The 12696-nt window shown below is 50.8% G+C and overlaps 1 protein-coding gene across 1 annotated transcript in view; it reads left to right on the top strand.

Annotated features, from left to right (window-relative positions):
* The window catches only part of ITPKB (inositol-trisphosphate 3-kinase B), a 65663-nt gene extending 59971 nt beyond the window's left edge, over positions 1-5692 (top strand). Inside the window, exons 6-7 of the mRNA XM_085325801.1 lie at positions 1024-1095; positions 3393-5692. Of these exons, the coding sequence (XP_085181927.1) occupies positions 1024-1095; positions 3393-3608 (288 nt within the window). The 3' untranslated portion in view covers positions 3609-5692. The remainder of the gene's footprint in view (positions 1-1023; positions 1096-3392) is intronic.
* The last annotated feature ends 7004 nt before the right edge of the window (positions 5693-12696 follow it).

The raw sequence follows: 12696 nt of genomic DNA, 5'->3' as shown, positions 1-12696 counted from the left end.
TGTGAAAAATGGCAAATAGAAACCACATCCTGGTGCGGGGGTGGGCTGAGGGTTTCCTCCCGGGCTCGCCCGCAGGGTCAGCAGCGGCTTCTTCACTGAGGGCCCCATGCATGGCTGCCCGCCCTGCAGAAGGCAGGCAGGAGCACTTCCTCGCTGTGCCACAGGCTCCCGCCATCTGCATTTCCCAAATTACGCCACTCTGCACTGCCAGGGGAATAAGAGATTCAGAGGTAAAGAATTTACACTGACTGTGTCAAATATCCTATTTGACAAACTGCTCCCATTTTAAATTTTACTATATAAAGCCCTCAAATGAAAGGTGGCAGCTGGAATGGCCCCTGGCACTGCCACCTCCAAACATTTGCTGTGATAAGAGCTGCCCAGGGACAACCTTTGGAGCTGTAAATGACATTGGTGGGCTGTGTTTTATCCACAAAGAGCTTGACATGCTCTCATGCCATCATAGCCTTGGTCTAGCTAGGGTCCTTCTGTCAAATATTTACATACAATTACCCCCAAATAGCCCTAYACAATCTAAGTGGGAACAATTTAATCATGCTGCCCTTGCAGCTGCTGGGCCAGTCCCTGTATTTTGCCATTCTGCCTAGACTTGAGAATTGAATGACCAAAGGGGCCAGAAAGAACCTGGTGGTGCTTCCTGGCTGTTCCCAGCAATGCCCTCACAGGCACCTGTGCCTTGTCCTGCATATGGGTGAGTTTGGACGACTTAAAGCTCCAGGAGCAGGTGCGGTGGAGACCAGAAGAAAAAGTGGGTCCCTGAAGAGACAGGATGCGCTCCTGACAGGAGGCCCGTTGGAGGCCACTGGGGCTGGGAGGCCACTCATGGCACAGGGCCTGCCGAGGTGGCCAGGGCACCTTGGCCCTCACGTCTCTCTATGTGAATGCACTATCAGAGACAGGATATAGGAATAGAGGATTTTTTTTTTTTTTTTTACTCTGTACAGCGCTTTTTTGTGTAGGCTTCCCACGGCACTGACAGCTTGTTTTTCTTTGCAATTCCAGAACAGTTACCTTAATCGGTTGAAGGGTATCCGTGCTACCCTGGAGACATCCCCATTCTTTAAGTGCCATGAGGTAATACTTAAATTTCCTTCCTACAGTAGTGTTTAGATAGGTCTGTCTATAAATGTGAACGGTTTAATCTCAGTTTGTCCAAGGACAGAGGAAGAGTTCAAGTCAGCAGTCATAAATTTCTACARCTTGAATTTATTCTTATATCTGTATTTTCATAATCCTCTATCTAATATTTACATGGAAGTAAGACTGATGACTGATGTAATATTTGTGCTCTGACACAGGCTCAAATCTAACGAAAATCAATGTTCATATGGATTGAAAGTGATGTACGAGTTACACAAGTTGTTTATGGTTTTAGATGACTGGGAAAAATGCTTATTGTATAAGGGTCTTCTTGAAGAGAAATTCCTATCTGAAAACAAATGTCAGGTATCATTTGGCTGCCGTTGCCCAATGCATTCAAATAAGGCTTAAGTTTAGTTATAAACTACTGATCATCCTCAAACTGCCTTCACAGAGCTCACTGGAGCAACACAGGCAGGACTCTTCCCTTGGAACAACTTTCCTTCAGAAATTAGTGTCCATGAAATCAAGATTTTCTACAGTGAAATTTCAGTTCTAACGGGAAAATGAAAAGGAAACACACCCTTTCTGGCCATTTCAATAGGAACTGGGATGCTCTATTATTTAATTAAATAATTTTATTGATTTAGTGTTGACTCAGAGTATTTGATATTGCATCTACTTAACTAAATATGAGACTGCATTTCCTTGGCACATGTTGTCCTATGGTAAGAAGAGCCTTGTAGGAACCCCAGACTCAAAGGGAGAGGGAGGCATAGCTTTACCTCCCCAAAGGCATCACTGTCCCTCTGACAGAGCCGCAGGAGCCACCTTGGGAACTGCATGACTGTAAAACAACTAGAAGATGCAAGTAAATGTTGAAACCAAGTGTTTCAAATCAGTTCAACAATGGAACCAAAACGCATCCTGAAACAAAGTGGCAGTGTTTCTTTTGAAAACACAGAAGCAAAACACCTTTTCAGATCAGTTTTGAAAGGAATTTCCACTTCTTAAAAAAATAAAAAGAAACTTCAACTTTTTGTCCCACTTCAAGATGAAATGTAGCAGAAGTTGTGCCAAGCGCTGCATGTCCCTTGTTGCCTCGTAGCAGTGCCTGCTCTCATCTGGTGCTCCTCCAAGGCACTGCAGAAGAATTCACCTACCAAAGACAGAATAGTGAAGAACGACAGTAGAAGTCTCTTCTTTAGGGTTAAAAGGGTCTATCCTGGCCAAGAGGGAACTATAATAAGAGCTTATAAGGGGAAGAACTGAAAATAAGSGTTTCTGGGGAGTAATACAGATCTCTGGACCTTGGACATTCTCACAATGCATTAGAGCAGAAAGTTCTCAAAAATGTAAATTCATAAGAACATACCTACTTCTGGTGAAGTCAGAGACAATGTGCTTCACCTTTTGACAGTAGTAATAGCACTAGGCACCAAGGTAAAAAGAAATGAAGAGCAGAAACAGCTCCCAAGCTTTTCTTAGAGCTCCTTCGCCAGTTTGGTGAGGACTCTGCACAAAGAGAGCCAGGCAGGACAGTGATACAGTGCGAGGAAGGAAAGCTCAGCCCAGTTTTGCCTTTCAGACCCAAACACAAGCACCCATTGGCTCCCCTGGGCCTTGCACAGGCCAGTACCTGCTGCAGCATTTTCCCAGAAGCCAAGCAGGATGTGAAAGAGCTCTTCAAAACAGATGCAGCAGAGTAACTCACGGAAAAGAAAACTCGTGTGCATGTGCCTCTAGCACGTGTCCCCAGAACTTAGTAAAAGCCAGGAGTGTATTCTAGGTGGCATCGGAATGCAAATAAATGGTGTTTCAGGCAGGAGACTAAACTTTGCATGTAACTTGCTTACAGCGTAACTACTTCCTGAGGTGATACCAGCAAGATGATTGCTGAGTGTATATAGCACTAATCACTCATAAAGAATCAAGCTGTGGAAAAGTCTTTATCTGAAGGTGAAGACAATTCATCTCTTTCCTTCCCCAAGCACCTGAACTTGGTCTCTGAAATTACMTATCTCTCTTTCATGCTCGTATTTTTATGATTTGATTTGTATGAGCTGGGATTTGATTTGTATGAGTAAATGAGGTTGTTTAAATGCCTGATCTACATGTGCAAACACAGCTGGCAAGCACAAATCTTAGTTTTGCTCATGCAAAATCTTGGTATAACCTATTGCAAATGCAGCCTTAGACAAAGCGTTTGAAAAACCCAGGCTGGCTGAGAAGGGCATAAATGCATTTGATGAAAAACTGAAGCAAAAYTAACTAGTCTCCTCTTTCTGCAGGTAATTGGGAGCTCCCTCCTTTTCATTCATGACAAAAAGGAGCAGGCCAAAGTCTGGATGATTGATTTTGGGAAAACCACACCGCTGCCAGAGGGACAAGTTCTCCAGCACAATGTGCCCTGGGTAGAGGGGAACAGAGAGGACGGCTACCTCTGGGGGCTTGACAACCTCATTCAGATCCTAATGGAGTTGTCCCAGAGCGAAGACTTGCATTAAAGCTGGCCATCCAACTCTGCCACTACCCTGAATCCTGCCCCCCAACTGACTCTTCTGAACTGCACTACAAGACACTTTCCAACCCTTGCCCTTCCGATTTTAAAGCTATACTCTTCCTATTTAAGGTGTTTTTGTTGTGTTTTTTTTAGGGTTTTTCTTTTTTTTTCTTATTTGTAAATATGTAGCTAACCTGCCAGAACAAAAGCTGAACTTGAAACCTCAGTGTCACAGATTTGGTGAAAGCATACAGCGGTGCCAGCCGTTAATGGCATGGGAGGGTTTGGTTAGGCAAATGAGTGCTTTGCCTATCATGTTTTTTTCTCTCATGTGGCCAGATTTTAGGAGGGCTGCCCTGCCACCTCAGCCTCATCGGCTGCCGTGAGGTACTCCTGCAGTGGTTCATCTGGAGAGCCCCTGGGTGCCCAAGGCCACCAGCAGCCAAGGCAGGGGATAGTGGGGTGGAAGGCCTTTGGTTTTCTTCGCTAGCATCTTTCTCCCTAGGAAACCAGCTGTGCTGAGTCCGTAAGAATCACTGGAAAGGCAGATGGGGGGCTTTCCTCCCTCTGCCTGAGGCGTCCTGTTAATCCCGTGGAGGCTGCTCCTTCATCTTTACGTGGTGTTTTGCTTTCCTCAGCTGCAGGCAGGTGCCCCGGTGTGTGGTGATGCATGGTGATCTCCAACCTGCCGTGGGGACTGCAGACCTCGGGCAGCGCTGGGGGAGAGGAAGATGGTTTTTAAGGGACCTGGCTGGTGGAGGCGCCTGCAGCTGCAGCGGCAGGGGATGAACCACTGCCGCGTGGCACCTGTCGAAGTGGCCATGGGGACGGTGCTTGGCAAAACAGAGGTGGTGTGAGGCCTCCCCACATCGTCCTGCTTCCTGCAGAGCTCACCCTGTCGGGCGCAGGGCCCCGGCGTGYGTTTCCTTGCTGGCTCTGCTCAGAGCGGGCTGTGCACGCGGTCGCTGCTGAGTCCCATGGAAACAGCCAGTTCCCTATTGAGGGTGGAGGCTATTTTTTAACTTCCTGGAACATTTGAACTAAGCAGCTTGCTCACATCAGAGCTGGCTTGCTAAAGGTCAGCTATCAGCAGGCGGCGGGGAGGGGAGGCTGTGGCCCATGTTTGATCTTCAGAGCAGGCCTGGACGTCCCTCAGATGGAGGACATGGGGTGCACGGGAGGCTGAGGTCASGCGCTGTTGTGCAGGTCGCTCTCCAGGAGCGACAGAGGCCATGCAGGAGCCTGCCTGGGGCCAACTCCTCGCTCCCTCACCCCATCCCTAAAACCACTGTCTCATCTCAGTCCCCAGGAGCGGAGCTGGAGGGCCCCTCTGCTGCCATCAGGTGGCCACAGCTTCCTCCATTAGGGAGGTCTTCTGGCAGCAATAAGAAGAAGGATTTGGCCATTGGTTGTTTTGCAGCCATGCCCTGGCCTCTTTCCTGAGACCTTCCTCTAAATTTTTTTGTTCAGTTCGTATCTCACCAGGCATATGTCTCTCACTCCTATGCCATTGTAAATGGTTGCACTGTTTTAGCTCCTGACCAGGCTTCCTAGAATAGCCCAGGTGATAGTGCCTTATAGATATGCCTCTGTTACATTAGTGTCATGGAAAAGGTTGGGTTTTTTTTTTTTAAGTTATATTTATTTTCATCCCATTTTAATTGCACAGAACACTAAAACTTAATGCATGGAATTCCTCTGTTTTTTAAACTGTGTTTTTAGTTTTTAAACTATCCCTTTTCCAGCTTTGGAGAAAGGGTTTGAACAGATATGCATAGATATGAACCAGTTATTGCTGTACTTTAGCTTTGAGTTGCTCTTACATATGTATATTCTTTTTTGAGCCTGTTTATAAACCAGATTCTTTGCTTTGTGGCTTCAAAAGAAGCAGATTGGTTCTCTCAGATGTCTTAAGCCTCTCTGGGGGCTGGAACAGTTGTTTTGAGGTATTTTCCCCACTCCCACCTCCCCTTTCGGTCATTAGGTAATACAGAGAAAAATCCGAACTGTTCTGAAACACCAACGCACAGTGCCTGTAAAAGTAAAAAAATCCTGTAACTTTCCAAATAAAAGCATATGGGAACCATTCTCCTGCGTGAACCATCTGTGTCCGYGGGGCAACTCGCAGACCAGGAGCTGGTTGTTGCCTCCATACTGATCTGTGGTCTGGGTTTGGGTCTCGTTACCCCAGCACGCACTCTGTGCCAGGGATTTTTTTCAGCCTTTTTGTTTTGTCCTATCACTGTATTGCAGCTCTATTGCAGCTCCCGCGAAGCATGTTCTGCCTACTGCAGTGTGATTTGTACATTTGGCACTGAAAAAAGCAACCAGCATGTCAAAGGATTGCCTGCAGCCCTGCACCCTAATGTGCTCCCCCGCCTTCACCTGCAAAGTGGAGCAGGCACGGGAGGGAAGAGTGACCCCAGCCTCAGCWCAGGGCCACCTGACGAGCTGCCATTTCTGCAGGGGGATCACCCAAAGCCCCAGCTGCCTGCACTAGCCCGGGCCACGATGCTGCAGCACCTCCAGAAATGGCYTTCACTCTGCTCCTTCCTTGTATTTATTGCTGCTACAGTACCAAGGTTTTCTGTGAGAAGCCATTGCCCCTTGCTGAGTGGCAAATGGGATCAAGGGCTATGAGGAAAAAATTCTGATTGCTTTTCCACCAAGGGAGAAATCAAGCCATAGAGCCTRAAGACATCTTCAGTCCTACTCAGTGGCTCTTACAAGCACAAGACAATATGAGCCTGCCCAGGGGCTGCTCTTAAAGAAATTCAGATTTAATAACCAGTGCCTGTATCTCTGAAAGCAACCAACCTGGAAAAGAGTCCCTGAAGCATCTCTGCTGCTTGCCACAGCTCCACTAAAAGAAACCATAGGAGATACCCAACATAGACTTCGTTTAAGGATTAGAAAGTTTTTGCCATGTAAAACAGCTTATAGTATTACAAAAATATCTGACACCGCTRTAACTGCACTTAGCAGTCTCTCATGGGCTATGTCCTCCATACAACACTTGTCTAATCACCCCACTTGCCACCCACCTGGCTGGYGGCACCCCAGAGCAAGGCTGCCTTTCCTGGGCATTTCCCCAGCAGCATGTGCCCCTCTGGCTGCCCACACTTCACATGTGAGCTGCAGCACTGCTCGCAGAGCTGGATTAGGAGGAGAGGCTTGCAAATAAAGAGGGCATCCTGTGCTTGCGTGAGAGCAATAGGAGGACTTCAGAYGGCACAGAGGCTACTGCTGTTGAAGCATTCAAGCTGGGTCCYGAAGCAGCGCTGCAAGGGGCAAAGGCACCCTGCCCAGGTGGTACATGGAGCTAGAACAGCTTGTTATTTTCTTAATTGTCRAATTAGATAATGCCTTTAAAAATGTTTCTCCTATGAATGAACTTTTGAGCAGCGTGCTGGTGGCCAGCTGGGAGCCCTCTTACAGCTGCAGGGCTTTGCTGCTGTAGTTAGGGGGACATGTGAGCCTTGATTCCTRTTCTGTGTAAATACATGAGTTTGTAGCAATGCCAGCTGGCCTTTCTCTGGAGACGTCTGGGAGGCACCTGAGGAGGGGTCTGCCTACCCCTCCCTCCCTTCCCAGCCCTTATGAGGAGGGCAGGGCAGTGTTACTGCCTGGCTCCCAGCCAGAGCCCCTTCCTGGATAAAGCAATGGCTTTTTGCCCATCCCAGAACTGTGCTACTTTGMTGGGAAGTCCTCGTGATGGTCCCTGGAGGAGAGGTGAGACTTATGCACTTGAAACTTTGCAGGTCTTCCAGATTTTCTGCAGGAGGACGTCCTGCTCTTGAGGGCCACCTTGTCCCTAGGACTGGTGCCATCCCTTGCCCACAGGACCCTGCAGAGAAGTTGCAAGGCTGCAATGAGGTGCCTCCTCAGGCTCCTGGTGCCCACAGGCAGCTCTGCAGTCTCTGCCTGGTGCAGCTGGGAGGACAGGGCCATGTCCCTGAATGGCACAGGGCCTCATGTGCAGCATCTTGCTCTTGTGCCTGGCCCCTGTTTTGCAGGAGTCTTGGTGGCTGCATAAAGTGGGGGAAATCAAGGCTGCCACGGCTGTTGGTCCACACTTCTGCTGGGGTGGGTTGCAGCAGGGGGTGATGAGCAGGCCAAATAGCACCTGGGGGGCCCTGAGGCTGGGCGGCTCTGGGGAGCCTTCAAATGGAGCCCCTCTTGCTTGCAGGTGTGTTTGGCAGCTCCTGGTTCCTRCTCATTTTGAAATGACACATGCTGGTATCTGGCTCGTGTGGGGTCCTGTACCTCCACTCCCTGCCGCAGAGAGAGCTGCAGCTAGCGCAAATCTTGRTGTTTGACCTCCAGAAGGAGTTGTGCTTGAGGAGTTTCTTTCTTTGTGATCTTAAAAATGAGCCCAGCTTCCACCTCTGATCCCCTCTCCAGCTATGTGCACAAGGTGGGAGTTAAAATCACCACTTCMTAACACAGCAAGGGGTGAGGAAGTATTATTATTATTATTTTAACCTCCTCTGCACCACAGCCAGGCTTTCACCTCCTTGCTTGGACTGGGGTGTCCTTGGGATCAGCAGCCCTGGTGGGGGCAGATGGCTTTCCCAGCCTGCTGGGTGTTCCTCCCACAGACCGGGAGGTGGCAATGCTTCCCTGCCCAATGGTCCCTCTAGTCGGGCTGCCAGATGGGAGAGCAAAAGCACAAATCCCTGGTGCCGTGAATCTGTGCATGTGAGTTGGATTGCATTGCTGCCAGAGGCAGAATGACTCGTGCCCCATGCAAGGTCCCTGGCACCGGGAAGGTGCTGGCTGCCAACATCAGTGTGCAAGGGGTGCTCACGTGTGTGTGTGTGTGGCATGGGAAGGAGTCTTGAGCTTGTTGATGAAGTGTGGTGAGGAAGGATTTATTTGGAGGTTTAATCTTCTGAGAGATGCTTGAGTGGCTCATGTCTCTGATGCTGGTAGGTTTTTTCCTTTTGACTCCTACCTTTCCCTTCATTCTTAGGGGACCATTTTCACATTGCAGGGTTATGAGTATAATTCATTACTTATTTATAAGTGATTTTTCTTTCCTTTCCCCTGAAGTGAAGACAAAGCTCGGCAGGAGGGTGCCCCACACCAGGCTGGCTAATGGGGGAGGTGGTGTCCTAGGAGTCCCACTGCTCCTGCATTTCCCACAAGGACAGGTTGTGACTTCTCGGTCTTTCCTCAGCCACCCAAGGCTGTTCACAGCATCTCCACGGGAAGGCTGTGYTTCCACCTGGGAGCAGCCAGGGAGCAGAGGAGAGCTGCAGATCTGCTCCTTCCCCAAACTCAGATTAAGGCACAGACTAAGCAGGGTAACAAAACCACAGCTGTTTCCAAAAGTGCTGGTAGGTCTGTGATCCTTGGCTTTCCCATATGGCCTAAGAAGTGATAGGCACAGAGCAGGAGAAAGGAGTTGTTTCTGGACAGGTGGTGGTGGGGCAGCTCAGCTTGCCACCCCTCATCTCTGGCAGCCCCTGGGTTTGGGGCATGTGTGAGGAGGTCTAAGGTCAAACAAGGCTGCCAGGGGCCATCTCCAAGCAGCAAATGCACCTCTGTCTTATAGGGACCAGATCTGATCAAAACCTCCACCAGAAACTTGCAGACTATCCAGGACCACAGGAAGTTTCACCTGAATGTGAGAGGGAATTTCTTCACTGYGAGAGTGATGGAGCACTGGAAGAGGTTGCCCAGAGAGCTGATGGAATCTCCTTCTCTGGAGATMTTCAARGCYYGCCTGGATGCAACCCTGTCTAACATGCTGTAGGTGACCCCGCTTGAGCARGGTGGTTGGACTAGAYGATCTCCAGAGGTCCYTTCCAACCTTACCGATTCTATGACCAGTAGCAGTGAGGAGACCCTTGCTGGGCACCTTTCGAATGGGGAGTTTGGGTCGTCCTTGCTGGGAGCACAGTAGAAAACTCTAGCAAGGGCACCCCAGCACACACGCCTACGGGATGGAGGCAGAGAAGCAGCTGGAGGGTGACTAGGAGCCTTTTGGGTCCCAAAGGCCTGAGGAAGGCTGGCGAGGGAAACGGAATAAAGGACAATTAGCTGAAAGAGCAGAGCTTGTGCTGCAGCCAGCACTGCTCTGGACAAGGTGCCTCGTGGAGGGGGCTTGAAAGCATATCTCAGGTAGGAAACTGCTGGAGGAAACTTTGCAGGAGTCATGCAGTTTGGGCCTTGTTAGCTGGGCCTGCTGCCAGTGCCTGCTCCTTGGTCTGCTCCAGGCTGGTGCTCTTTACTTGCTAGGGCTCGGGGCCTGCTACAGTCCAGTGTTGTTAATAATTTCAGACCTGCAAAATCTGAGCAGCTCTCTCCGCCCACCATTTTCCGTTACTAGGGTTCAAACACACTTTCCCTAACGTAAAAATCTCATGCTCCAAATGGCCCAAAAGAGCACAAAGGGAAACAGAGGCACTGATTTGTTCAAAGTCAAACAGCTGAGTAGGAGCAGAGCCAGAAAACTAAGTGCAAATACTTTAATTTTTAGTGATTTTCTTATCTGTTAGAATGCGCATTCCCTCTGAACCAGCAAATTTCATATGCTGTTTTTTGCTGATAAGAATCTAGGGATTTTTCCTGCAAGGATGCACTCAAATTAGTTCCCCTATTGCAGAAATGGGTTTTGAATCAGATATGAGAACATGAGAAAGAAGGATAAAAAAAAAAAAAAGAAAGAAAGAAAACAGCATAGCTCTCTAGAAGTGAGCTAGAGGGAGGTGCTACAAATGAGTGGCTTTTCCCATTCGCAGTGAATCTGTAGAAGTGTGCAAGAGGCTCCTGTGCGAGAGCTGGTGGCAGGCTCTGCAGAAGTCCTGCTGAAGAGAAAACCTGCGTCTGCTCTTAGCCATGCAAAGAGCCAAGGGCGGTGAGATACGAGCTCTTTCTTCCCTTTGGTTTGAAGCCTCAGAGGCCGCCCGCCTGGGTCCCCTCCGCATCCTGCCTCTCTCCATGCTTGCCTGGGAGCGGAGCTGGGGCTGGAGCTGGCCTGCAGCGGTCCGAAGGGAATGGAAGGGAAACAAGCCACGACCAGCACTGCCTTTTGCAGAAGTCACATGTGTGCTCTTCCCAYGGGACGCGGAGAAATCTGCAGTCGTGCTTTCGTCCGCCTTAGACCCGCGAACATCTGGGTGCTGCGGGGGTCCTCGCCCCGGCAGCGTGGGCTCAGTGGCGGAGCTGCGAGCTCCCGTTCCRGGTCCTGGTGGGCAGCGGGCCAGGTCCCCGGATGTGCTCTGGAGGCCATGTGGGAATTCAGGCCCCCTCCGTTCTCACACTTTCTTTTTTTCTCCCCAAAGTATAAATAAATCTGCCCGTGACGTTCGCAAGGGTTAGGCCAGCATCGACTGAAACAAAAATAGCACTGAGTGCCGTAGCTCGGCCTGCAGCTGGCCGGCGTTAGCAGGGCCTCCGTGCGGCTCCCGGGGGAGCCCCGCTGCCTGCCGGCGTCCGTAATGAACACCTCGAGACGGGGGGCAGTGCCCCGCGCGCAGAGCGCAGGTGGGTGAGCTCTGCAGGGGAGGAGAGCAAGCCCCATGCGAGCCGCCTACATGTCCCCCCCTAAATATGCACCCCCGAGTTCTTGTGCGCGTGCTGCTTGTGTGCCTGTTYTGGTGCAATTTTGCTCCGCGGTAACTCTCACCCTCCGTATCAGAAAGACCAGACTGTCGCAGGAGAAGCAAAGCCAGCGCTGCCAGGGCCCCCGGGGACTGGGGCTAGARAGCGGAGGGCCCGAGGCCCGGCCGGGACGCGCYGCGGCGGCGGCGGCGGGCGCTGCGGGGCCTGCCTGCACAGCCCGCGCAGGCTTGGGTGGCGTCGGGACTGGCCTTACGACTCTTTTTCATGMTGTAATATTTGCTCTTCTGATTCCTACTTGAATGTAATGTTGGCAAAATAGTGGCAGTTGTGAAAAATGAAGCGCTCGCTTCTGCAAAGCAGATAGCACCTGGACGGGGCCCAAGCGTAACCGCTGGCCTGGCTTCGGCTGTACGAGCCTCACGGCGGGAAAGAGGCCCGGGGTGCGCTGGGAGCGGTTTTGCTCTTTGCCCGCATAGCGCCAGCACAGCTAAAACCCGACTCACTCAGCTGTGGTCTGCCCTGCCGCCGTGTTTGCCGAGGCCACTAYGTTCCCCAGAAAAGAGGAGTCTCCACCTCTCTTGGGCCCTTTAACAGCGCCAGGAGCTGCTGTTGCCTTTCCCCTTAGCTGAGGGGAAGGAGGGAAAGGAAAAACCATTTGCCTGATCTTCAGCTGTGGCTAATTTGGTGGTTAATTTTGGCTTGTGGCGCCAAGTGCGAGGCCTGCTGCTCGCGCAGTGCCTGGGGCTCTTGGTGGGTGGAGGTCCCTGCTCGTGGGAAGCCTTCTCCAGGTCCTGTACCTCCTTCGACCCCGCTCCCCCCCCCCGGCTCAACTGCGCTCCCCCCGACTTCCCCGTGCGTGCGGGTGAGCCTTATTCGTGTCACCCGGCAGTTTCCATGTTTCCACAGTAACAGCGATGCCCCCGCTCTGGTTTGACTTCATTTCGTTGCTAATGTGACACAGACGGGCTAATGCATACAAACGGGCGCTCGACTGCCCCAGAAACGCATCTTCCTGGTCGTATGCGGGGGTGCCCAGCATACCGCTGGTGCAAAACCCAGTGACATGAATGGGGCTGGAGCACGAGGCAAAGCCGTCGCCTGCCTGGGTGGCGCTGGACCTCCCGCCGCGGCCACCAACCCTCTCCCTTCCCCGCCCAGAGCCACGCGCCCAGCTCCGCTGCGATGCCGCATGCGTGAGAGAGGCTGGGCATGTGGATTTGGCAACACGCTGGAAAAAAAATAAGGTACTGGAGCCATACTGGCAGACGGCAGTTAGCAGTGACTTAAGGTGTTCTCGGGCATTTTGGGGTGCTGCTCTCCAACTCTAGAGGAAACTTTATGGACTGTGGTGCTCCACACCTTGGTCTCCCACAGGCAGGCTGGGGAATCAGGTAAAGGCTACATATGGCATCGCTTTATTTATTTTTAGCAACTTCTGCATTCAAGCAAATGAAAAATGTCATTTAAGGRAAAGAATATAAAATTCTGCCTATTTTTTCCTCTCTGTTCTGCTATGCTGA

The sequence above is a fragment of the Rhea americana genome, unplaced genomic scaffold (genome assembly GCF_003343005.1).
Source record: "Rhea americana isolate MKP2758 unplaced genomic scaffold, rheAme1 scaffold_123, whole genome shotgun sequence".
In the NCBI taxonomy this organism is placed as follows: Eukaryota; Metazoa; Chordata; class Aves; order Rheiformes; family Rheidae; genus Rhea; species Rhea americana.
Note: the sequence above shows the minus strand (reverse complement) of the source record. Positions and strands in the feature narration are given on the sequence as shown.